This window comes from Rhinatrema bivittatum, chromosome 17, assembly GCF_901001135.1.
Source record: "Rhinatrema bivittatum chromosome 17, aRhiBiv1.1, whole genome shotgun sequence".
Classification (NCBI taxonomy): Eukaryota; Metazoa; Chordata; class Amphibia; order Gymnophiona; family Rhinatrematidae; genus Rhinatrema; species Rhinatrema bivittatum.
The window spans coordinates 40,252,232-40,277,882 of record NC_042631.1 but is presented as its reverse complement, the minus strand read 5'-3'; the positions used below and the strand labels follow the sequence as shown (position 1 = coordinate 40,277,882).

The 25,651-nt window shown below is 42.2% G+C and overlaps 1 protein-coding gene across 20 annotated transcripts in view; it reads right to left on the bottom strand.

Moving 5' to 3' along the window:
* The window catches only part of LOC115079098 (mucin-2-like), a 221,251-nt gene extending 197,705 nt beyond the window's left edge, over positions 1-23,546 (bottom strand). For all 20 annotated transcript variants that reach the window (XM_029582159.1, XM_029582171.1, XM_029582164.1 and 17 more), the window contains exons 1-4: positions 23,434-23,546; positions 10,222-10,302; positions 6,321-6,582; positions 5,798-5,909 (exon numbers count right to left, since the gene is read on the bottom strand). In XM_029582159.1, the coding sequence (XP_029438019.1) occupies positions 5,798-5,909; positions 6,321-6,582; positions 10,222-10,302; positions 23,434-23,506 (528 nt within the window). In that variant the 5' untranslated portion in view covers positions 23,507-23,546. The remainder of the gene's footprint in view (positions 1-5,797; positions 5,910-6,320; positions 6,583-10,221; positions 10,303-23,433) is intronic.
* Positions 23,547-25,651: the final 2,105 nt, after the last annotated feature.

Genomic DNA, 25,651 nt, shown 5'->3' with positions numbered 1-25,651 from the left:
CTTCAACTCTTAAAACGTCTACATCCTCTACTTTTCTTTCATGACTTTCGGACTATTCTTCAATCACTCATCTTCTCCGGACTGGATTACTGTAATTCTCTATACATAGGTCTCCCAGAAAACACACTTCATTCACTTCAATTAATCCAAAATGCAGCAGCACGTATCCTAACAAATTCTTCAAAAAAAAATCATATCACCCCAATACTTCAATCTTTACATTGGTTACCAGTCAAATACAGAATACAGTTTAAAATTCTATCCATTATACACTCTCTCATTCATACCCCTAACTCAGTTACTTTATGCACTATCCTCCGCATTTATAAACCTACCAGACACCTAAGGTCAATGGACAAAAATCTTCTTGATATCCCATCACCTCGACAAGCCCGCTTAGATATTACTAGAAAAAGAGCTTTTTCAGTCATAGGTCCCATTTTATGGAATTCATTACCAGATTCCATCAGATCCATACCCAACTCCAAACAATTCAAAAAATCTTTAAAAACACATTTATTTCAAATTGCATTTCATATACCACCCACCAAATAATGCATCATATTCCCAGTTTTGGCACCTAATCCCGATTCTTTTCACTTGCTTTCTGATTTGTTTAAATTACCTATTTTATTTTAATTTTATTTTATGTTAATGAATAATTTTTGTAATTTCTATATCTTCTATAACTAAGTTATCTTTAAGTAACCTTTACTTTAGTTTTTATTAGTTTTTATCCCTTTTATTTGATATTTGTAAACCGTTTTGATTAAACACTGTTTGTAAAGACGGTATAGAAATATTTTTAAATAAATAAATAAATAAATAAACAGAGCGGCAGTTACTTCCCTTAACAGATGGCATGGGGGTAACCTGCATGGAGCGGCAGTTACTTCCCTTAACAGAAGGCATGGGGGTAACCTGAATAGAGCGGCAGTTACTTCCCTTAACAAAAGGCATGGGGTAACCTGAACAGAGTGGCAATTACTTCCCTTAACAGAAGGCATGGGGGTAACCTGCATGGAGCGGCAGTTACTGCTCTTAACAGAAGGCATGGAGTAAACCCCACAGTGACAGTTACTATCCTAAAAAAAAATACTTGCTGGGCAGACTGAATGGACCATTTTTGGTCTTTTTCTGCTGTCATTTACTATGTTATTATGGTTATGCAAGGAAATCTTGTAGGTACATCTGGAGAGACATTTTGGGAGTGGAGCTGGCACAGAATCGAGATTTACATATTTTTAACTTTCAAAATTCATGCATGTAAATTCCACTGGAAAAAGTACCTGCACAAATTGCAGGTGCAAACAAGCCTTGGTAGGTAGTTTCTCAGAGTCAATTCGAAAGGGAGAAAAGATCTTTATTGAATGCTTATGATTTGAAATGTAGCAGGACATAAGAATATAAGATTTGCCAAACTGGGTCAGACCAAAGGTCCATCAAGCCCAGTATCCTGTTTCCAACAGTGGCCAATCCAGTCGCATGGGATCTTCTTAGTGTTTGGGTAATTGCCAGGTTCTTGTGGCCTGGTTCGGCCTCTGTTGGAAACAGGATGCTGGGCTTGATGGACCCTTGGTCTGACCCAGCATGGCAATTTCTTATGTTCTTATAGTTTCCAAGCTGCTTATTCCAAGAATAAGCAGTGGATTTCTGCAACTCTACCTTAATAGTGGTTAATGGACTTTTCCTCCAGGAACTTGTCCAAACATTTTTTAAACGCAGCTACATTAATAGATTTCACCACATCCTGTGACAACAAATTCCAGAGCTTAATTATACATTGAGTAAAAACATATTTTCTCCTAGGACAAGCAGGATGGTAGTCCTCACACATGGGTGACATCATCAGATGGAACCCGGCACAGAAAACTTCTGTCAAAGTTTCTAGAACTTTGGCACACTGAGCATGCCCAGCATGCCACTATCCATGCAGCCACGTGGAGTCCCCCTTCAGTCTCTTTCTTTCTGCGGTGCAGTTGCCTTGCGGTGGTGGAGTTATGCTCTGTTTTTAGAGTTCTTTGTTTTTCTTGCAATTTTTTTGCCACTGCGTGGGGTTTCCCTTCCCTGGTTCCCCCCTAGTCAGTGGGTCGGCATGGTAAGTTCTTACCTTCTTTGCGGTCGGTTCCAGGGGTTTTATTGGCATCAGTGTCCACCCTACACCGCTTGTCGGCTCGAGGCATGGCCTCCTCCAGTTTCTGTCAATGCCCCCAGTTCCCGTGGATCATTTATTTGACTGATCCACATGAAGTCTGTATTCTTTGCCTGGGAGCATCGCATGATGTCCAGGGTTGCTGATTTTGCGACCAGATAACTCCCAAAGGTTGTCAGGCACATTTAGATAAAATGGAAAATCTTTTTGGTCCCAAAAAGTCAGGGCCACCTTGCCAGCATCAGGCGCATCGACGCCAAGGGATTGAGGGGATCCCTTGGACACCAAACCATTGGTGTCCACCCCCACTCAGGTTCTGGAAAGGGGTGCCAGAGATTGAACACTGTTGGTGTCCTCCCGCTCCAGGATGTCGGATTCTTCGCCCTCCTCGGCGCTGGGGAAAGATCGGGCCAAGCACCGGGGGAGATCGAGGAAACACCGTCACTGGTCGCCATCGGTGCATGGCTCCGGTTCCAGTAAGGCATCGGCCGTGTTGCGACCCAACATTCCTGGAACAAGGTTCGAGAATTGGTGGAATGCCTCCCTCAACAACAGCAGGATCCGTTCCTAGCGCTTGTCCAGCAGTGCTTCGAGTGCGGTAAGCACGAGGTGCATTCCACGTACAACATTTTTGAGACGTCAGCTCGTATGGCTGCAGGGGACATTGGAGCCCACAGGATGGCCTGGATCAGAGCCTCAGATCTCCAGCCATAGGTCCAGGAGAAACTTGTGGACCTCCTCTGCACATGGCATAACCTATTTGGGGATAAGGTCTGGGATGCTATGGCTCAGCTAAAGGATCATCTTTCGGCTAGCATCTTGGACCTCCCCTCCTTGGCCAGGAGGTCGGTGATGCAAGGGGCACGTTAGTCCTTTGAAAGTCAGAGGAAATATTATCCTCCAGTTTCCCGCGGATGTTCTCAGCGGGTGTCCTCTAGGAGCCGCTCCAAGCAGCCGCGGACATCTAGACCCCAGCCAGTGCCTCAGCCAAGCCCTACTACGGGGTTTTGTCTGGCAGAGAGGGAGCATAAGTCCAGTCACCATGTCCTCGGCGCTGGATCCACCCACACCTCTTTCTGGATCATTGGTTAGCGACCACGTTGGATCGGTGGGTCTTTTCTATCATGCAACAAGGGTATTGTATAAACTTCTTGAATGTGCCTGGGGATGCCCCCCTGTGCCCCTTTTGGTGTCAGACTCCCCATCAGGAAATACTGTTGTCTGAGCTCTCCACCCTCATACAGGCCAGGGCAGTTGAGCCAGCAGCAGCAGGAAATTGGGTTTTACTTCTGATATTTCCTGATCCTCAAGAGGACCTGGGGGACTTCATCCCATCCTAGACCTATGGGCTCTGAAGTTCAAAATGGTCTCCCTCAGCACTCTGATCCCTCTCTTGCAGAGGGGAGACTGGCTTTGCTCTCTCAATCTCAAGGACATGTACACGAACATCAAGATCTCCTGCAGTCACCAGTGGTATCTCCGCTTCCTGGTGGGCACCAGACATTTTCAATACAGGATGCTGTCATTCAGCCTCACCTTGATGCCTCGTGTCTTCACCAAATGCCTAGCAGCAGTGGCAGTACACCTGTGCCGTCTAGGAGCGCAGGTGTTCCCTTACTTGGACGACTGGTTAAACAAGAGCAGGTTCCAAGAGGGGACGCTACAGTCTCTATGCCTAACCATTCAGGTGTTGGAGTCTCTTGGGTTTGTCATCAACTACCCGAAGTCCCATCTGACTCTGTCACCGTGCCTGGATTTTATCGATGCCCTCCTGGATATAGCGGAGGGCAAGGCTTATCTCCCTCGCAACTGAACACTCACTCTGGCGGTGAGCTTGGCGTGCCGGAGCCAGCTGGTCTCTGCCTGTCTTATGCTCCATCTTCTGGGTCACATAGCAGCCATGGTCCATGTCACACCCTCTGCCTGCCTACACATGCACAAGGCACAGTGGACCCTACGGTTCCAGTGGCAACAAATCTCCCAGGACCTCAGTGTCCATATCTGTTTCAATCCGCCACTCCAGATTTCCTTGTCCTGGTGGGAGGACCTAACCAATCTGGAACAGGGGGGTCTTTTTTAATCCCCCTCCTTCCAGGTTGTCCTCACCACAGATGCCTCCACACTGGAATGGGGAGCCCTTGTGGAAGGGCTCCGCACCCAGGGCCTGAGGTCGGCTCAGGAAACTCAGTGCCAAATCAACTTCATGGAGCTCCGAGCGCTCTGTTACAGCCTGAGCGCTGAGGTCCCCTATCGCGTAACTTTACTTTTGCTATGTATGACATGTAATTTTCAAAATAAAAAAATCAGAGCTAATAAGCGGCGTTTGAAAAGGGAGGCTAGTTAGGGGGAGTTAGGAAGTCCTATCCTTTACCAGAACGAACTGGGAAACCGGGTATTTGCGCATGTGCCTAGCAAAATCCCCCCCCCCCCCCATTACACATTTGTGTGCACATACGTGTGTCCATATAAAATCGTGCACACATGAACACGCGTACAGCTGATTTTGTAATACTCGCATATATGTTATAAAATGGCCGCGTCCATTCGCTCGAGCCAGTATATATGTGTGTACATGTACGCCCGTGCCGCTGTTTAAAAGTTACCGCTCCCACTTTTTGAAAATTCAGTCTACAGTATACAACAGATAAAAACTATAAAAGTCAATGTAATTTCACCTGCCCAATTTACTTTCTGGTGCAAAGCCAGTTAATCTCTGACTTTGGGGCTGATGCTATACAGTGCACTCAGCTGAGCGCATTGTATAACCCGCAGTTGGATGTGGGCTGTATAGGCGCTAATTAATCCCCTTATGCAAAAAGGGGTTTAGCATCTCTACAACGAGCGTCCAACGCAGAGTGAATCTAATAGCGCTCATCATATTCAAATGCATGTGAATGAGGCTATTAGGTGTTCATTCCCGATGCAAAACAAAAAATAATGTGCATCAAGGACACACATTTAGCGATCAGAAATTAATGCCTGCCTGGAGCAGGTGTTAATAGCTGAGCACTCCTTAAACCAGTACAGTAAAGCAGAAAAAACTGCTTTTCTGTATTGCCTCCTACTTAATATTGTTGCGATATTAAGTAGGAGGAAAAACAAAACAAAATAAAGTAAAAAAAAAAAACCGGCAGACGGGTGCAGGAAACAAACGCTCACCTGACAAGCATCCGTTTCCTGAAACCCCTGGCTATGCGGCTGTACAGAGTTTAGGAAAACGACGCTGATAAACTCAGCGTCAGTTTCCCTAACTGGCAGACTGCTGTCACCGATCGGGTTCTCGTTAGCAAGGAGGCACTAGGGGCACGCAAGCTAACGCAACCCCCTAATTTAAATTTTGCATGGTGCCCCCAAGGGGGGTGCCTGGGGGTGCATTAAGAAAGCGGGCGCTGACTGTTTAGCACCCGCTTTCTGCTCATTTTTATTGCATCGGCCCCTTTATGTCTTTATAAGCATTTGATATTCCACCTCTTACTAGTGGTAGGACCAAGACAGATTACATAAAGTGATAAGACATTGAGTGTGCATATCCCAGGCCTTCTTGGGTTCTGCTACTGTTATTCCCTCCACAGGTTCTTGCCAGTAAATGAAATGCTAATATAATTCTGATGCACTGCAAAAGCTCTTGGCAGCATACACACTAACCTCAATGCTGTTTTCCTGCCATTTGAAGACCAGGCCCTTCTTATCACTGACCATCACATACATGCCAGTCTTCACAACCTGGATGCCCATATGGCTGAAAGGTAGCTGGACTCTAGAAGGAAATGAGAGGGTTATTATAGAAGAAAGGTCTGAGATTATTATTTTTTTGATCACGCCACATGAATGGAAATAAGATTTACAAAACAAAAGATGAATGTTCATAGAACTGTAAATATTGATTGAATAAATGACTATCTTGGGTTTTTCATGGAAGGTAGCCTTTGGCCAAAGGCAGATGAATTTTTTAGCATTGCCACATGACCCATGACTACCGTATCCCAGGCATCAGCTTGTATTTAGCCAGTATAATTCCAGCACTATAGATGAACTGAACAGATTTCCTAAAGTGCTGGAGCTTGAAATGATGGGAAGCCCCTGGCTGAGTGATGTTGCTTTCCCTAGTGAAAACCAATGAGAAATCATTTTTTAAACATGTCCTTGCTGTCACAGGATCTGAACTTACTCATTGCCATTGCACACTGTGGAGGAGCTTTTGACTTCAATGACCACGCCACTGATTGTTATCACAATGCAGCCGATAGTGGCAGTGCCATTCACCATCACACGCTTAATCTGGACATTGAAATCTTCATATTCACCACTGCAGTGTGAAGCAAAGAGGTAATTGCAAGTTCCTGGGAAATAAAAGATGTCCCCATCGAAAGTTTTGAAGTGGAAGTTTCCCCAGCTGGTACAAACTTGGTCATTTTCAGCAGGCAGCATGGCTATAATTTCAAAGCAAAATGTTAAAATCAACTTTTGTTCCTCTAATCTTTGCAACTATGCATCCATATGATCACTATTAATACTGTTTAATTTATTTATCATTTCTCTACCCATCTATCCAACTATCTTTCTCTCTCAAATGATCTACTTACTGTATTAATCCACATATCCACTTGCAAAGCCTTCTATTGGCACGCTATCACCATCAATTATTTGTCTCTTCATTGGTAAGTAAACTACACTTGTATAACCTTATTGAGTCTGCCCAGTGTTGCTATCCATCTATTAATCTTGGTTTTTAAATCCTCTGAGGGAGTAGGGGCAGACTTGTGGGCGCTATATGGTGGGGGAGGTTCTTCTAATGGTACCGAATTCCTCTTTGACCCCTTTAATTGTAGCTAGTTCTACTTTAAATTATCTCCTTTTGCATTGTAGAGAACTTCAAATAGAGAGAAAGGCAATCAGAAATGGTGTGGGATCTGCACCCAAAGTCATATGAGATGACACTGAAGGACTTAAATATGTACACCCTAGAGAAAAGGAGACAGAGGGGATATAATACAGACTTTTAAATACCCCTGAAAGGTATTATTGATACACAAGAATCAAGCCTTTTCCGATGGAAAAGAAGCTATAGTAGTATGGTAAATGATATGAAACTCCAAGGGGAATATTCAGGAACAACATCAGGAAATATTTCTTCATGGAAAGGGTAATGGATGCATGGCTCGCCCTCTTGGAGCAGGTGGTGATGGAATTAAGAAGGGCATGGGAAGGGCCCATTGGATCCTAGTGGCTAGAGGACAGAAATGAAACTTGATGATTGGTTATCAATGCATGGCAATATTTTGGTGGTGGTCCAGCGCTCATTTAAGAGCTTGTATCTCATCCATTTACTGCAATATACCCTCGATAGGAAAGATCTTGCGTTAGCAATCCATGCGCTAGCTTTTTCCCGTATAAATGTCGGACATCAGTTTAAAATCCTTACAGTAACTTTTAAAGCACTTTTTAACGTAGCACTGGAATATTTTGTGTCTGATCTTTCATTTTACATGTCTGTGCATTTACTATCATAAGCATAGGTATGGTTGCTTGCTTGCTTCTCATAAGCTATTTCGTCTAATTGAAACTTAAGTGAGGGGCTTTTTTTCAATAGCCGCTTTGATTCTCTGGAATGCATTTCCCCAGTATTTATGGGACAAAGAAGGTTATTTTGTTTCTCTAATTAAAAGACTGTGTGGGAATGTTTACTTTATTATACATCTGCTGCTACTTGTGTTTTATGTATTATGGTATTGTTATGTGTTTAACTTATATGAATTATTTTCTTCTATATGTATATTTTAATGCTGCTACCTGCTGAAGACTACTTGAATTGACAGGATATAAATAATTTTAAATAGATAAATCACTTCTAATCTGAAAAGTTTACAGCTCTTTCAAAATACTGCTGCAAGCTTGCTTTATGGGAGAAAGATCTGACCACATTATGCCTGCGCTGAAGGAGCTCTATTGGCTTCCAGTGGAATTTAGGTCAAAACTTAAACTTCTCACACTTATCTTTAGATGCTTACACTTACAGACTGATGCTCCTAAGTATTTAGTGGACTGACTACTACCATATGTGTCTGGATGGATGTTATTATCTTCACAGCAGGTTCTTTTGGCCATCCCTTCTTTGGATGTGGTACACTTGACCTGCACCCATCAAAGAGCTTTCACTTATGTTAGTTTGCCTTATGAGGTTCATACTGAGTTTGACTATCTCAGATTTAGAAGCTATCCAAGGCTTGGCTTTATTAAGTGGCATTTGGGTATGGTTCATGCTCATTTGACCTGTTTGGTCTGAGGGAGTTGTGATTAGAAGGGGTGACTCTCGGGGTGTGTTGTTGGTTGAGATTCCTGTGGTTGAGGGAGAGATGGTGGATTGTTATTTGAACTGACTATGTTGCGGAAGAGTTTGGGGGGGACTTGGTTGAGGGTATTGTGTTGATTGTATTATTTATTGTATAAGTTGTATTATTTTTTATTAACCTGTAATTCACTTTGGGAAAGGCAGGGTATTAAGTGAAATACATAAATAATAAGTTAAATTAATGTAGAAAGGGACAGGAGTGATTCCCAGTCACTCCTGCCCCGCTGGCTCCTCAGCACAATGGTGCCAACTGACCCTGAGGCTAGTAGCATTTTGTGTTTTCTGGCTATATGCTTTAAGCAGAGGTTTCCAAACCTGTCCTGTGGAATCCCCAGCCAGTCAGATTTTCTGGATATCCACAGTAAATATGCATGAAATAAAATTTGCACGATATGAAGGCAGTACATGCAAATTTATCTCATAAATATTCATTATGGATATCTTGAAAATTTGACTGACTGGGGGTCCTCCAGGACAGGTTTGGGAACCACTGCTTTACATCCAAAAATAATTGGTGCAGGAGTCAGCAGGGAAGGAATGACTAGGGATCGCTCCTGCCTCTCTCTATACCAAAGATCCCATGGAAAGGGTAAGTGGGGACCAGGGAGGCTCTGGCTCCTGTTTATTTGTAGGGGCAGGGGATAGGAAGTCTCAGAGAACCCCAGCTCAATGCAGCTCAGACGTCTCACATGCTGGGAGGGCGAGGGGAGACCAGAGATACCCACTTGAGGCAGAGATGAGGAAGTCCCATTTCAGTTCATTATTTTGCTTTAGGAATTTTTTTTTAAATAACCTCAATATAAAAAAAATAAAATTTTCACCCTGCACAACCCTACTTGGAAGCATGCCTCCAACATCCCTACTTAGTTAGTCACCTAAATTTAGAAAGCTAATGAATTTGGATACATAGAAACTGAAAATTCAAAATATTTTCACAATGTTTATACAAGAATTGAAACGATTTGATATTAGGCTGCTCATGCACTTTGAAACAAATACAAAAGGATCTAATAAAGATATTGACTTTCTCACCCATTATCAGATATCAGCCCTTTCAAGTGCAAAATACTGTCTCATCATCTCTAGCATTTTCTTCCCTCCCTGTCTCCTTTATGCTTATGCCTAAGACCTAGATGGCTGTAATGTTTAAACCCAATGCAACTGCACTGTTTCTTCACTGAACTGACAAAGAGAAGATAATTCTCAAAATCGTGTCACAGATATGTTAAATTAGTCCAATAAAAATATATCACCTACAACTTGTTGTTCACCCTACAATGGCATTAATATTCTTTTTTATTTAATTGTTCAGAGCTTGGATAACTTCTAGGAGTAGCAGCCTCCAGACTTCTTTAATGTAAATCCACACTCAAATATATGCCTTATACTTGCTAATAAAATATTTCATAAAACAGACTTTACCATAGCAACAAAACAATTACAAAATATGAACTGCCATTGTATAGAATAGCATTCTGTGACTGATTGATCAAGGATTTTCCCCATTGGCAAACAACAGGAGAACATGCTTGATAAATCTGATTCTCTAAGTACAATTGTTAGTATTTCTGTTCTATTCACAAGTTTTCACTTTCTGTATCTAACTATGTCTGTTTCAATAATTTTATGATTCCTGCTATAGTCTTACCTATTAAAACTGCTTAACTACGTTTATATGATTTGATTTCCCCATCCCTCGCAAAATAAAAATAAAACCTACGTGGTTCATCACGCAGAAGAGACCGGAATCCATGGAGGTCGCCCATATTGCTCTGCATCTGGTAACATTGTTGTGCTTGTGCTGTGAAGACAAAAAAAGGGAAGGATTGCCTTTTTGAAAAATTCACTTTGCAGTGTTGAGAAAAAAATGTTTGCTTATTTTCGAAAAAGTTATAGTAATATAATAAATGATGAAAGATAAAGACCAATTGAGGCATAAAATCTGTCTAGTTTCCTTTTTGTCTGGTTTTCTACCACTTTGGACATATAAATTTCCATATTTAAATCCACATAAGCCCCACCAATGTCTTTTATTCAACCTGTCAACTCTATTGCTAACATTGACCTCTGTACCTGTGCCAAGCATATTTCGATTCTGTTATAGTATTGGCCTCCACTACCTCCATTAGCAGGCTATTCTATATCCAGTCATTTTCCTCTGGTTCTTACAAAATCCATAGTCCAGCACCCATTCTACCAGGTTTTGCAATAATTTACACAGTTGCCAAAAATAGTGAGGCTGTTGTCCAAAACATTTAGTCATACCATGCTTGTTGACGTTAAGGTTATAATCACGGGTGCTACATACAGGATATCCCATCCTTGTTAGAGAAACCTATACAGCTGTACTGCCATTCTCTGCCCATTGGCTTTTCTCTTCCCCTCTTTGGCCCTCTTAAAGTTTCATATGACTGAACACTGAGCCGTAGCTAGCCATGGCCACTATGGTTATGGCCATAGGCGCCTTTGCTTAAGGGCGGTACCGGACAACCGTATGAATATCTGATCCATGGCGGGGGTCAGCTGTACAGGAAGAATATGGACTCAACATTTCATACTCCAATTTGTTCTAGTGGCTCCTATGCCTTGCTCGGTGCCTCCTTCTTCTTCTTCTGGCCCCGCGATTAAAACCTGATTTCTGCTGTTTGAACTGCAGGGCTCTGGATCTATGGAGCACAGTGAAGTTCAAACATCAGCTATTTGCATGTGCAGTTCAAACAGAAGTTATTTGAACCACATGAAGCTCTGTAGATTGCCAGTATCAGCCACAAGGCTCGAAAAGGAAAGAGACACCGTGCAGGGGATTGAAGAAACCAGTAAGCTTCTTAGAAGGAAGACATGGGGATTTGGGAGTGAGCATGGGGAAGAACAGGAGCTAGGTAGAAGAGTAGGGGAAGAATGTGGGCTCCGGGTTTATGGGTGAGTGAGATCAGGTGAAGAACAAGGACAAAAATACAAATCATAACCGATATGATTTGTATTTTTGTACAGGAATGTCGGTATAGAAAAAATAAAAATAAATAAATAATGGGGATAGAACAGGGGGACTAGGGAGAGCAAGGGAAGAATGAGACCTGGAGAGAACAGGGAAGAAAAGAACTGGTGGGGGGAGAGCAGGGGGAGATGGAAGATGTCACTTGAGAATGTGGAAAGCAGAGAAAGAACAGGTACTGGCAGAGGAAGAATGGACCCATCACTTGGGGAAGGGGGAGAGCAGAAAAAGAATGGGAGTTGGAGACAACAGTGGAAGAATGGGGACTAGCTGGAGGAGAGCAAGGGAAGAATGATGTTACTTGGAGATATGGGAGAGCAAGGGGTGGGTACTGGGGTTGGGAGAGCAAGGGAAGAATGGAAATTTGGTGACTGATGGGGAAAACAGGGACTTGGCAATTAGGGATATGTGGGTACTCTGGAGGGCAGGGAATCTACAGCTCATAGTTTGGGATGCAGAGAGCAGGGGCTTGGAACAGAAAGTAAAGAATCTGCATTTGGGTGTATGTGGAAGTGTATTAGATAGGCTAGGGAAGGTATGAGTGAGGGTGTGAATGGAGTACATACTGGAATTCAAGTTGGGTACTGTCAAAGTGAGAGTGAGTGGGAATGGAGCTTGGAAGAAGGTGCAAGGGGGGTAATAGGCTTGGTAGGGGGTAAGAGACAGAAGAAAGGGGACAGGGTTAGAATGAGTGACAAGGAAAGAGCTGGGGTTAGTGAGGGGATTAGAGGTTGAGGAAGGTTGATGAGGGTGGGGATGATGCAAGTCCAGAGGGTAGAATTGGGGGACTAGGGAGTGATTGACAACAGGAGGAACAGGAAGGCGTGAGACAGAGAGGGGAATGGGATGGAGTGAGAGTGGCAAATGAAAACTGGAGACAAAAATATGAGGTAAGTCTCAATTTTATTTTAAAATATAAATAGGACAAAAAATATGGATCAAAAAGCATGATCTTCTTCAATAAAATGTGGATGGTTATGGAGATTTTTCTGACCCTTGATAATATTACCCAATATCATGTTTTTGCTTTCGAAATGAACAGTACATGCTGGATTCTAAGGTCTTTTCCTCCATGCAAATAGTATTCAGCAACATTAGATTATTAACTCTCATAAGCATTGGTGAAGGCAATTTTTTTGTGTGTATTCTGTGAAATCTTTGCTTTCATTTGCCTGCATTGATTGGAGCTACCCCAAAGTTTCCACTAAGGGCAGTAACTGCCACGCTGTGCAAGTTATCACCATGACTTAAGAGAATAGTATACTTACAAGCAAATCAAGCAACTGTCAAACCAAAACAAAATTACTGCAACATTTTTATATAGTGTGAGCACCCTTCCTGAAAATTCAAACAAAGCTACTTTAATCTTCTTTGCTTTTGGACTAGGCCATAGAATCTTTATCCTGAATGTCAGTGTATCAGTACCCCAGACTGTAAAAGTCAGGGACCAGTGTTGGCTGTCTTATAAATTCAATACCCTTTTTTTTCCCTTGTGGCCTACAGTCCTTCTTGCTCCGTGCCTTGCCTTGTGGCCTTCGGGTATTCTAGATTTTTGTCTTGCCTTGAGGCCTACTCTGTCTTGTATCTTGCCTTGAGGCCTTTGGACCTACTCTGTCTGATACCCTGCCTTGTGGCCTATCCAGGCCTTCCTATTGTCTAGTGGCCTACAGGCCTCCTGTGTTGTTGCCTATGGGCTTACATATTTTCTGTTCTGTGTTATCCTTGTCTGCCTTGTCTAATTCCTATCCTAGTCTGCCTTGCTTGGTCTTGTCCTTGGTTAATCCTCTATTCCTGATGCATTTCAACTAGCTTGATCACTCCATTCTTATACTTCACTTTCAATGCATATCCAGCATAGTTCTCTGCTTCAACAGCAGGGGAGAAGAAAAACTGTTACTTCACACATCCAGCAGAGCTCTCTGCTTCAACGGCAGGGGAGAAGAAAAAAGGGTTCGCACTCACAAAGCGGGGAGTAGCTGGCTTGTTACGGCGGTTACTACCCCAAACCAAATGTGCCTGATACTTCACTTTCGATGCATATCCAGCATAGCTCCCTGCTTCAACGGCAGGGGAGAAGATAAACAACCAATAAGGGCTGTATAACATAATCTGGGTAAAAACAAATGGGCATGGGTGTAGCTTGCTTATTGCGGCGGTTACTGCCCCTACTACCTCTAACTAATCAAGCTAGATATTTCACTTGGATGCAGCTCCATCACTGCTCTCTGCATTAATGGTGGGGGTGCAAGGGAAATAGAACCAAGAGCTAAGAGAAACAGATAAGTATGAGAGAAAAAAATGTGTGAAGCTTGCTGGGCAGACTGGATGGGCCATTTGGTCTTCTTCTGCCGTCATTTCTATGTTTCTATGTTAATCTTGCTGTGTCCTACCAGTCCTGTCTGTTCCAGTATCCTTTCTAGTCCTGCCTGTACCAGAGACCTGTCCTTATCTTACCTTGCCTCAGTCTGTGTCTTGTCTAGTTTCAGGTCCTCCCCAGTACCCAGTCTTCTCTTGCCTCCATATACCAAGCCTTGCCTTGACTGTCCAAGCCTGCCCAGCCTTGCCTGCTCAGCCTTGCATGCCTCGTCCAGCCTGTCTTCCAGCCTTGCCTGTCCGGCCATGCCTGCCCAGTGTTTCCTGTCCAGCCTTGCCTGGTCTGGTTCCAGCCTGTACGGACTCACTACCATGTACTGCTGCCGCAAAGACCTACCCACTGGCCCCACAAATCCAAGGGCTCAATCTGCGGGTGAGGGGGCTGGCTAAGCGGAAGCCCGCCCCTTGTTTAGTCTAGAGTCCTGCCATGCAGTCCTGTGCTGCTCCTCAGGTGGGTTTCCTAGATTCCAAAAACCCTGAAAGCTTGTGCAACAAAGGTGAAGGATTCTGCTAGCATGTAATGTGTGTGTAGGGATTTATATATGTATTTATAATTATAAAATCTATATCCATAACATATTCTAATACAAAAATTATCTCTGTCTTGTTAAGCAGTAGAGATTGCAAAGGAGCATGTGTCTTTTAAACCATAATGTTATGCCTTTTTCTCTTCTATTGAATTATAGGATTTGATTATATTAATCTAATCAGGTTCTAAATTTGATTGACAACTAAACAAACACTCTCTACCACAAGGCTCATCGTGATGCACCACAATAACCTGCCAAAAACACACTCAGAACTTTTATAGCAAACCTGGCATTCCAGCACTAACACCCAGGACTCACATAGCAACAAACTTACCTTTTGAAAGGGCCACACTACAAATATTACTACAGACCCTAGAACACCATTGTGCACCACTCAGAGATGATTTTTTATAACAAGCAGTATATCAAATTGAATATATAAATAAATAACGAATCAGTTGGGTAGCACAGAAGGTTCACATCTGTACAGACTTAAGGGTCACACTTATGGCTACTTTTAGATTATAAACTAATAGTGTTATGTATTAAGTTAAAAAAAAATTGAGAGCGTCTCCAAACTCATGTTGTGTGCAGGGCAAGGGCACACTTTTTTACTTGCCATAGATGCTAAATTGCCTGGTCACGGCTATGACTGAGAAAATACTTAAGCTTCCTCCGTCATGTCTCTATCTGTTATCCCCACTGCCCTTATCGCTGCACTCTACCCAAGCATGTATAAATTATTTCATACTTTTGGCTGCCACTACTTCTACCAGTCGACTATTCCAGGTGTCTCCCTGGAAGTATTATGTTTCCTTTGAACTGGGTGCCACAATACAATCTCTTAAGAACATGCCATATTGGGTCAGACCAAGGGTCAATCAAGCCCAGCATCCTGTTTCCAACAGTGGCCAATCTAGGCCATAAGAACCTGGCAAGTACCCCAAAACTAAGTCTATTTCATGTTACCGTTGCTAGTAATAGCAGTGGCTATTTTCTAAGTCAACCTAATTAATAGCAGGTAATGGACTTCTCCAAAAACTTATCCAAACCTTTTTTAAACCCAGCTACACTAACTGCACTAACCACATCCTCTGGCAACAAATTCCAGAGCTTAATTGTGCATTGAGTGAAAAAGAACTTTCTCCGATTAGTTTTAAATGTGCTACTTGCTACTTACATCTACCCATTCTAGACCTCTCATGATTTTAAAGACTATCATATCCCCCCTCAGCCTTCTCTTCTCCAAGCTGAAAAGTCCTAATCTCTTTAGCCTTTACTCATAGGGGAGCTGTTCCATTCCCTTTATCATTTTGGTTGCCCTTCTCTGTACCTTCTCCAGTGCAACTATATCTTTTTTGAGATGCGGAGACCAGAACTATACATAGTACTCAAGGTGCGGATTATTACTCCCCAGTCCAACACTCTAATTCAGTGGAAGGAGATGTTATTGTGCAGGGTGCAGGAACGGGAGTGTCAGAGTCTGAGGAAAAGTGGGGATATAATAGAGGAAAGCATGGCACCCCACAAAGTAGTGATAACCAAAGCAGCACCTTGTCAGCTGCTTCTTCCTCCCCCACACTTATCCATATGCTCCTCTTCCTCCCCTAGTAGCAATGGCAGAATGTTCTCTTTTGAATCAGGCAATAGTTACAGTAGTTAGGAGGAGAGGAGATTATTCTTTCCCCAGTAAAGGAGAAACCAGCACAAATATCATTCATACTTTATATGGCAGAGTCCATAGAGAATGAGGCCAGTGATCTGTTGGCTTATTAGGCATACAAAGTCACCTTCTGACCAGACCATGCCAGAGTGGCCTAGCATTTTCAGTCCTGTCACCACACAGTGTGTGTAGTTAGCATGTATTCTCAATGGTAGGGAATATCATGAGTCCACATCATTCACAGATGGTTCCAGTGTTGATGGAAAATGTGATGTTTCTGAAAATAATCTTCCCTGTGTTGGGTTTCCTGGAATTTCTATGTAAGTGGCAGAAAACTGAGAGTACATTCAATAACAAAGAAACACTGCTCCTGCCTATAGAATTGGCCCTTAGCACCATGCTGTAAGCGTGTTGTTGATAAGTGCCTTTCTTGACACTGCTGCTGCACTGGCCTGCCTGCTTCTCATGCCCTGCTTCAGTGTTGGTTCTGTGAGGTCACACATGGCTCACAGGGAAGGGCTGGTGGCTATAGTTGCTTACACCTATTCTCCATTGATTTCTAAGGCCCGATACTATCGGGCCCATACAGTATAGTGCGCTCCGGTGGAGCACACTGTTAGCCCGGGTTTGGACGCGCATTTTCGATGCGCTAGCTTTACCCCTTATACAATATGGGGTAATAGCACGTCGAAAATGCACGTCCAACCCCCCCGAAACTAATAGCGCCCGCAACATGCAAATGCATGTTGATGGCCCTATTAGTTATTCCCGTGCAGTACAGAAAGTAAAATGTGCAGCCAAGCCGGCACCAGGGAAGTGTACAGAAAAGCAGAAAAAACTATTTTTCTGTACACCATCCGACTTAATACCTAGCGATATTAAGTCGGAGGACCCAAAATTTAAAAAAAAAAAAAAAATTTAATTGGCCAGCGTCCCGCGGGTGGAAGACGGACGCTCAATTTAGCCGGCGTCCGTTTTCCGAACTCGTAGCTGTCAGCAGGCTCGAGAACCAATGCCGGCAAAATTGAGCGTGGGCTGTCAAACCCGGTGACAGCCGCCACTCCTGTCAAAAAGGAGGTGCTAGGGACTCGCTAGTATCCCTAGCCCCTCTTTTTACCATGGGCCCTAATTTGCATGTTCTTCCCCCCTGAATCACGTGCACAGTGGCCGCGACTTTTACTGAATCAGCCTGTATGTTGGTTATACTAGGGTGTTTTTCCCCAAAAAAGGAAAAAATGTAAAAAAACAAAACTGCAGGTTTCTCATCCCAAGCCTTTTCTGTGCAGTTTACTGTGTTTTTCTACCACTGTTACTGTCCAATAGGGTTGTACATTTGTTTAAAACAAATGGGGTCCCCATTTGATTCTTTTGTAGGTCCCCAAAATTAATGGAGGAGGGTCACATTAATGAAATGTCATATTTTGTTCCATTTCTTTTATTCCCCATTCATTTCTATTGCCCACTGAAGTCTAAGGGCCTTAATAATTAACGGGGAACAAGTGTAAGGCAACTGTAGTAACCAGCCCTTCCTTGTGAGTTATGTGTGACCTCACTGCCTTCTCAGAGCCTGGGCAGAACATGTGGGCAAGGAAACCACAGAGACAACATATCTCAATGAAGCATTTTTCTTAACCAGCCTATCACTGCTCTCTAGATCCAGTGATACTGATCCTGAAATCTGAGTATGTGTGAGGAATATTGTGCATTTCTTCTATAGACTTTGTCTTAGAAGGATGTAATAGAGTGGAGCTCTCACAGAGTTCAACTTTTCTAAAAAAAAAAAGCTTTTTGGCAGTTGCTAGTAATTTTAGTCTGTGCTGAAATGGTTTCACCCACTGTGCCAATCAGCAAAGAAAGACAGGCAGTAGCATTTTACTGCTGTTTTCTCTCTTTTAGCAGAGACTCTACACCTTGAGGATTTTTTGCCATTGGGGGAGGGGCTGGTTTGCACCTATCATTGTTTCTTGGTGTATTGCTTTGTACTTTTATCAGTGCCTTGGGGGTTTTTATAAGAACATAAGAAATTGCCATGCTGGGTCAGACCAAGGGTCCATCAAGCCCAGCATCCTGTTTCCAACAGAGGCCAAAAACCAGGCCACAAGAACCTGGCAATTACCCAAACACTAAGAAGAACCCATGCTACTGATGCAATTAATAGCAGTGGCTATTCCCTAAGTATAATTGATTAATAGCCATTAATGGACTTCTCCTCCAAGAACTTATCCAAACCTTTTTTGAACCTAGCTACACTAACTGCACTAACCACATCCTCTGACAACAAATGCCAGAGCTTTATTGTGCGTTGAGTGAAAAAGAATTTTCTCCGATTAGTCTTAAATGTGCTACTTGCTAACTTCATGGAATGCCCCCTAGTCCTTCTATTATTCGAAAGTGTAAATAACCGAGTCACATCTACTCGTTCAAGACCTCTCATGATCTTAAAGATCATGCCACCTTTTCTGCTTCATTCCCTCTTCATGGCACCTTACGATATTGATGCCACTCTTGTTGCCACATTGCCTCTTATGCTGCCTTTGAGGGTCCATGCCACTGTTATTGGTGCCCTCTTTTGAAGCCATGGGGTGTTTTTGATACTCTTGCTCCTTGCTGCTCATTTGCCCCTCTGATGATTCCTTGGAGCACTCCTAGTACACCTTTGCCCCGTTATGGTGCCTTATGCTATTCATGCCACTTTGGATGTTACTTTGCCACAGTTAGGTACTTTGGAGCATTTTCCTCCCTTCTGATTATGGCTTCCCACAAATTTCCTGAGAATTGATTAGAAAACCTCAATTCTAGAGCCCAAAATAGGCTTCACTACTTCCCCCACTGATTTTAATGGCAAACAAATGAGCAAATAAAATGAATGAACAAATTTGTTTTATTTCATAATAAAGAAACAAATTGAGGTGCTCATAAAATAATGAATGAACCATAATTATTTTTGTTTCCACTGCATATCCCTACTGCTCAAGATACTCCTGTCTGTATCATGGTGCCTTGGAGAACTCCTGCCATTGCTATTACTATTTTACCTCTTTTTTGTGCTTTAAGATATTCATGCCACTGTTGGTGTTCTTTCCTCCTCTCATGATGCAACTCTGCTGTTTGCCAAATCCTGCATTCTATGCCTTGGAGTCTTTGATACCTCTGTGCTGTTTGCCATAACCCACATTCTACCTCTTGGAGATTTTAATGCTTTTTTACTGTTTGCCATACTCCACACTCTATCTCTTGGGAGTTTTGAAAACTCTGTGCTGTTTGCTATACCACATACCACCTTGGGGTTTTGATGCCTCCATGCTGCTTGCTCTATTATTCTATCTCTTGGGTATTTTTATGCCTCTATACTCTTTGCCATACCTCAAACTATACCTTTGGGGCTTTAATACCTCTCTGCTGTTTGCCAGACCACACACTCTACGTCTTGGAGGTTTTAATGCCTCCATGCTGCTTTCCATAACACACACTCCATGTCTTGTGAGTTTTGATGACTCCATACTGTTTGCCATACCCCACACTCTGTGCCTTAGGGGTTTTAATGTCTCTATCCTTTTTGCCATACAATACACTCTACCTGTTGGAGGTTTTGATGCCTCTGTTCTATTTCCCATACCCTCTATGCTTTGGGGCACTTTTGCTATTGCTGCTGCTTTGTTGCTCTTAAGTACCTTGTGGTGTTCTGACCACTATTGTTGGCACCCTTTGTTCCTATTTAGATAGATTATGGTGATTATACTACTATTGCTGGCACCCTTTGTTCCTCTTTAAATGCCTTATGGTGTTCACAACATTATTGTTTATGCTTTTTGCTCCTCTTTAGGTGCCTTGTGTTGTACATGCCACTATTGTTGGCACCCTTTGCTCCTCTTTAGGTAGATTGGGATTATCATGCCACTATTGTTGATATTCTTTGCTCTTCTTTAGATAGATTGTAGTGATCATGCCACTGTCATTGGCAACATTGCTCCTCTTTAAGTAGATTATGTTCATGTTTCTATTTGGGCTAAGTTGCCTTCTCATAGAGCCTTGGGGCGTTGATTCCACTCTTCTTGCTGCGTTGATCTGCTCCTTCCATTTTTTATTTTAAATGCCAGTATTGTTGCTTCTCCAAGCCTCTCTTAGTACCTTTGGGTGACTCTGTTTCTGCTCCAGCTGCCGTTCAGGTTCTTTTCAAATTCTCTTAAATTACTTCCTGACTATTGGTCTTGCCATGATTATCTGGTACTTTGCTCACTTGCTGCACTGTTCATGGACCCTTAGGCTGTTCATTCCAGTTATGGTATTGATTTGCTTCCAGACTAGACAACAGAGTAGCATGATAGCCTATCTTTTAAATAATCTAGGCCACACATTACTAAAAATGCCAGTGCTAACATTTTGAACAAAATTGACCAGCTAATAAGGCGCCAGTGAAGGTCAGTCAATAGCTGCGAGTCTCAACTCCACTTTTCCAGCCAGTAATCACACAAGATGCGACATTTTGAATAGTTTGTAATTTAAAGGTTATCTTCCTTTGAAGCCCCACATAGACAGCATTGAAATAGTCTAGTTGGCATATTACCATAGCCTGCATTCGTTTTAAGATCAAAGGCCCTGAGCAATCACTATATTTGTCTTATTAAGCATTTCTAGCTGCAGTAAATAATTATTTATATTCAACACAAAGTCTAAAATGACTCTCAAACTATGGACTTGGGCTAGAGGCTTTAAAGAACAACACATAGTCTCTCAGGTAAGATTACATTTCAGCATTGGAATATTCCCAAACTATATAACTTTGGTTTTACTATGTCTGAAAAAGGCTTAACTTATTTGAAGTATCAAAAGTCACCAAATGGTCACAGGATCTGAATGTCATCTGCATAAATATATGATTTGAAGCCAAATTTCCAAGTAATGCTCCCCAGTGGCTGTAAATAAATGTTAAAATAGGAGAAAAGGGAGAGCTCATAAATTAAGGTATTGAAAGAGATATTTCCTTTCAGCACCTGTTCACCTCTGTCCCATAAAAATGAAAGGAAGCAGCTGACAGCTACTCACCCAGGCCCTAGCCCAAGAACCTGGAGAGTAGGGTATAGTGGCACACCCTTTCAAACACAGCAGAAAGACTGCGTAGCACTAGATTGCCAGAGCCCTCAGTGTCCCTAATCTGCTGCATATTATCCATAACTACTGTAAGGACAGTCTTTCTACCAAACCCCATCCTGAACCCTCACTGAAAGGATTCAAGGAAATGAACTGAGTCTAAGAAAGATCTCAGTTGAGATGTTACCACCCATTGTATTTTCTTAGATAGAAAAAGAAGATTGCATATAGGTCTGTAGTTCTAAAATTGTTTAGTAGATATTGGTCTTTTTTTTTTTTAAGAAACTGGTAAAATACCTTCAGCCGGAGAGAAATTCACAATCAGTCAAAGCCATCAACAAAAGCAGCTACAAATGAGCTCAGACTATCTAAGACTCATCTCCAGGTTTTGACCATGCATTCTTTCTTTCTAGGTGACCCAGGATATAGATATCGGCCCTGGCTCCTCACTCTTGTACCTTCCCAGACAAATCCATGAGAGAGAAAATACAACATTCCAATCAAACCCACATTTGGAATGTTAAAAAGTTAATTCAGATGTTTGAATCAGTCTGGTGTGCCTTACAATGGCTATAATTGTGAATGCCTTCTGCATACTTCACAGTCTTGCTTTAGGTATTACATTCCAGTCAACATTAATCCAGATCTAGAAATGGATCCCCAGTGTCCCACAGCTAGACGTAAGGAAATTAAGTGAAATTAAGGTCAAGAGCAAGATAATAACAGATTACTTCAACTGTGCGCCAATTAACTCCACATTTCAATAATATCCCACCAGGGAGGAAAAAACACTCATACTACCCTTTTCACAGGAAACTTCGCATTTACAGACTACAGCTGCCCTGAAATGCATAACTCCACAGTGGCTTACTACTTTCCCTGTCAACACTAGTCTGGGAGAGCCCAATGAAGCTAAGCAGGGTCAGGCCTAGCTAGTACTGGGATAGGGCACCACCAAAAAAGATAAGCTTTTGTGGACTGTAGAAGGTTATTGCTAACGTCTGTAGTATTCCATCAAGAAAAGGTCATAAGCACTGGTAGGGCTATTCACACCTAATCATCGACACTCAGAAATGGATAGAAAGAAGATAGGAAAACCAACAATTCACTCTCTCTATTTTTTGATGAATTCATTGTGGATTGTTGTTGCTAGCAGCACAATGTATGTAGTGGCTTCCTATTTGCCCTTGTTCTTCTATCAGGCCAAGCTGTTGGCAGTGCTTGAACAAGGGTCAGCACTGGAGACAGACTGGTGCTTTGGCTACTACACCAAACCCTCTTTTTATTATTATTCTCTCTCCATGATTATATTCAGATATTCAATAATATTGCTGTTATATGTTTTATATAAAATGTTAATAAAGATAATACTGAAGAAAGAAGGCATTTTCTAGCAATTTAATGCCCCATGGCAAAAAGTCAAAGCCTTTTACGCAGACTGGGAATACATTTCTAGCTAATGTTCTGTTGACTAGGCATTCTCATTCTTAGAAGCTAAACTTTATTTAAAAAATGTATTTATTCACATTTATTCACTTATATGCTAAAATATCGCAACCTAGATCATCTTGATTCTGATTTGGCTCTTCAAATCTCCCTTGCTTTTTGATGCAACAATGGCACCGAGCCTGACAAGTTAATGCCAGAAAAGTAGACGGCGGTTACTACCCCAAACCAAATGTGCCTGATACTTCACTTTCGATGCACATCCAGCATGGCTCTCTGCTTCAACAGCATGGGAGAAGACTGATACTTCACGCATATCCAGCATAGCTCCCTGCTTCAACGGCAGGGGAGAAGAAAAACAACCAATAAGGGCTGTATAACATAGGCTGGGTAAAACAAATAAGCATGGGTGTAGCTTGCTTATTGCGGCGGCTACTACCCCTAACTAATCAAGCTAGATATTTCACTTGGATGCAGCTCCATCACTGCTCTCTACATTAAAGCTGGGGGTGGAAGGGAAATAGAACCAAGAGCTAAGAGAAACAGATAAGTATGAGAAAAAATGTGTGAAGCTTGCTGGGCAGACTGGATGGGCCATTTGGTCTTCTTCTGCCGTCATTTCTATGTTTCTATATTGCCTAAAAAGATTACCCAAATGACTCATAGAAGGATCTAAACACATGGAGGCAAAATTCAGAGGAATGCAAACGATTATTCACAAGAATAAATCCCTGGAGGACAGAGCTGAATATCCCCCAAGTTGCCCCAAATATAATACACAGAAATTTACAATTCTTCAAAAACCAAATGCCTATTTAAGAACAGTGTATGAGCTCCTACCATTCTTTTGGAAATACAGAATAGCAAAGACCAGGATCCATGACAGTAGTGGTATCCTTTTCCCTTCTCCCATTTTTTTGCAGAGTTCGGCCACAGGATGCCGAACTGGAGTTCTCAAGGAGGGAACAGAAAACCTGTGCCTTTATAGGAGCTTTTATAGAAGAAGGTTTTGGCTGGAGGCCAAAATAGTTTTACAAAGATGAGGTGGGGCATAGAATTGATCTTTGCAGAGCAGTTGACAGGTAAATAGAAGGGAGTCTTCATTTAAAAAATGGACTTATCCATATTTTAATTAATTCCAAGCCCATTTAAAAAAGTAACCCTGAATGCTCAATCTTTATCCACAGAGTTAGTTAGATGTCTTATTACTAGACAAAGATATATTAATTTAACAGTTTTATTTCATATATTTTCAAGAGTCCATAAGTAATTGGGTTTTGTTCTGCCCATATAAAAAGGTTTGTTTTTTACAGATGACTTCTTTTGAAGTTCAGTTATCTAAAAATCAGTTTTCAAACATTTTTTATTTAAAATTTATTGAAAAGGAATTCTCCTTTTAGCTGCTATTTTGAAGGACTCAGTTTACATTACTCCATTCATAAAGCAGCCTAGACAGTCAAAATATGCATTTGTAATAAAAAATCTAACTTTGGAAGCAAGTACATTGCAAGATTTGTTCTGAAGGACAAAATTCAAGTTGGTGTGCCCCAAGTATGTTAAGAAAGGATATCTTACAAAGAGAAGCTAGTTTATTTCTCTAACTTTTAAGAAATACAAAGCTGTTTGTAGTTGGCACCAGTGATCAGTGGTTACTAGTACAGATCCTGGTAGAACAAAAACATTCAAGGATATTTCAAATCATTCTGTATAGCTCTTTGTTATTTTTGAGTGATGGTGGCAGTTCATCAGAAAAGATCCTGGTTCCTACACACATTAGCACAATGTGTCTAGCAAAAACTAATTCTGTTAAGCCAGGTTGGGAACATCAAATCCCTGTGTCAATCCATCACATTTTACCTATTTCTTCGGAGCCAACGTAGAAATCATGTGACAAGAATCCTGCATTTTGATTGGCTGCAGCAGCCAGACTTAACTTGCAAGGACATACCTACCCTCTGTAACCCAAACAATAATGAAATTGAAATGTACTTGATTAGTGCAAGGGTGCTTGTAAATTTGCATATTGATCATTAGGGATGGTAGAAAGATGTATGGAGAAGCGAGGCTGAGGGTGTGATTGTGCATGGTTGTAGATGGAAAGAAGAAAGACATGGCCCTGAGTTTGCATTACATTACAGTGCACAGTCACATAATCTCACTTCCAGGCTAGACAAGACAATATTTTTCTTGCTAACCAGGCCCTGTGGAATTATATAGAAAATTAGAAGATATCAGCAAATAAGGACCACATGTCCCAGTGCTGGGACCAGCTTTCTTTGTACCAGGGCAGATATTCAGAATTATGCTGTATCCCCCTCCCCACCTTGACTTACTAGTGGCTGCTCCAGCACCGCGCTCTCTCCTTTGGCAGTGAAGGCACAGCTATTCTTCTGGTGGCAGTGGCTCCAGCAAAGTATTCTCCTGCCCAGAATCCTCCTCTTTCTCTTCCCCTGCCCCTTACCCAGCATCCCCCTCACCCCCAATCCATTCTGTGCCCTGCATCACCTTTTCTCTCTCCCATCCCATTCTATGCCCTGCATCCCTCTCCCCCACCTCTTTGCCCTGCATTACCACTTTTTATCGTCCCCCTGCTTGCACTGGGTACCCCTTTTTCTGCCTCCCCTCACTACTTGCCTGTTGCCAGAGGATGTGGTCAATAGTCAATAGTGGGGGTTTAAAAGAGGACTGGATAAATTCCTGAAGGAAAAGTCCATAAGTCCCTCAGAGTGTGATACAAGAAATAGATCAACTATTGGGGATCTGATGAATATTAAAGTTCTTCCCACACATCGTTCTTATGCCATACAATGGCACTCAGTGTTAATTACATTTAACCATGCCATACCTGTCTAAGTCTTAATTTTTGTAATCCTCTTTGAGACCAAACCTGGCAAAAATGGGAATATCAAATATCCGTAAATAAATGTTTGTGAATCGGGCTGCCCACTGTTGGAGACAGAATGCTGGGCATGATGGACCTTGGTCAGTCCCAGCGTGGCAATTCATATGTTCTTATGATAACATAGAAACATGACAGTAGAAAAGGATCATACAATCT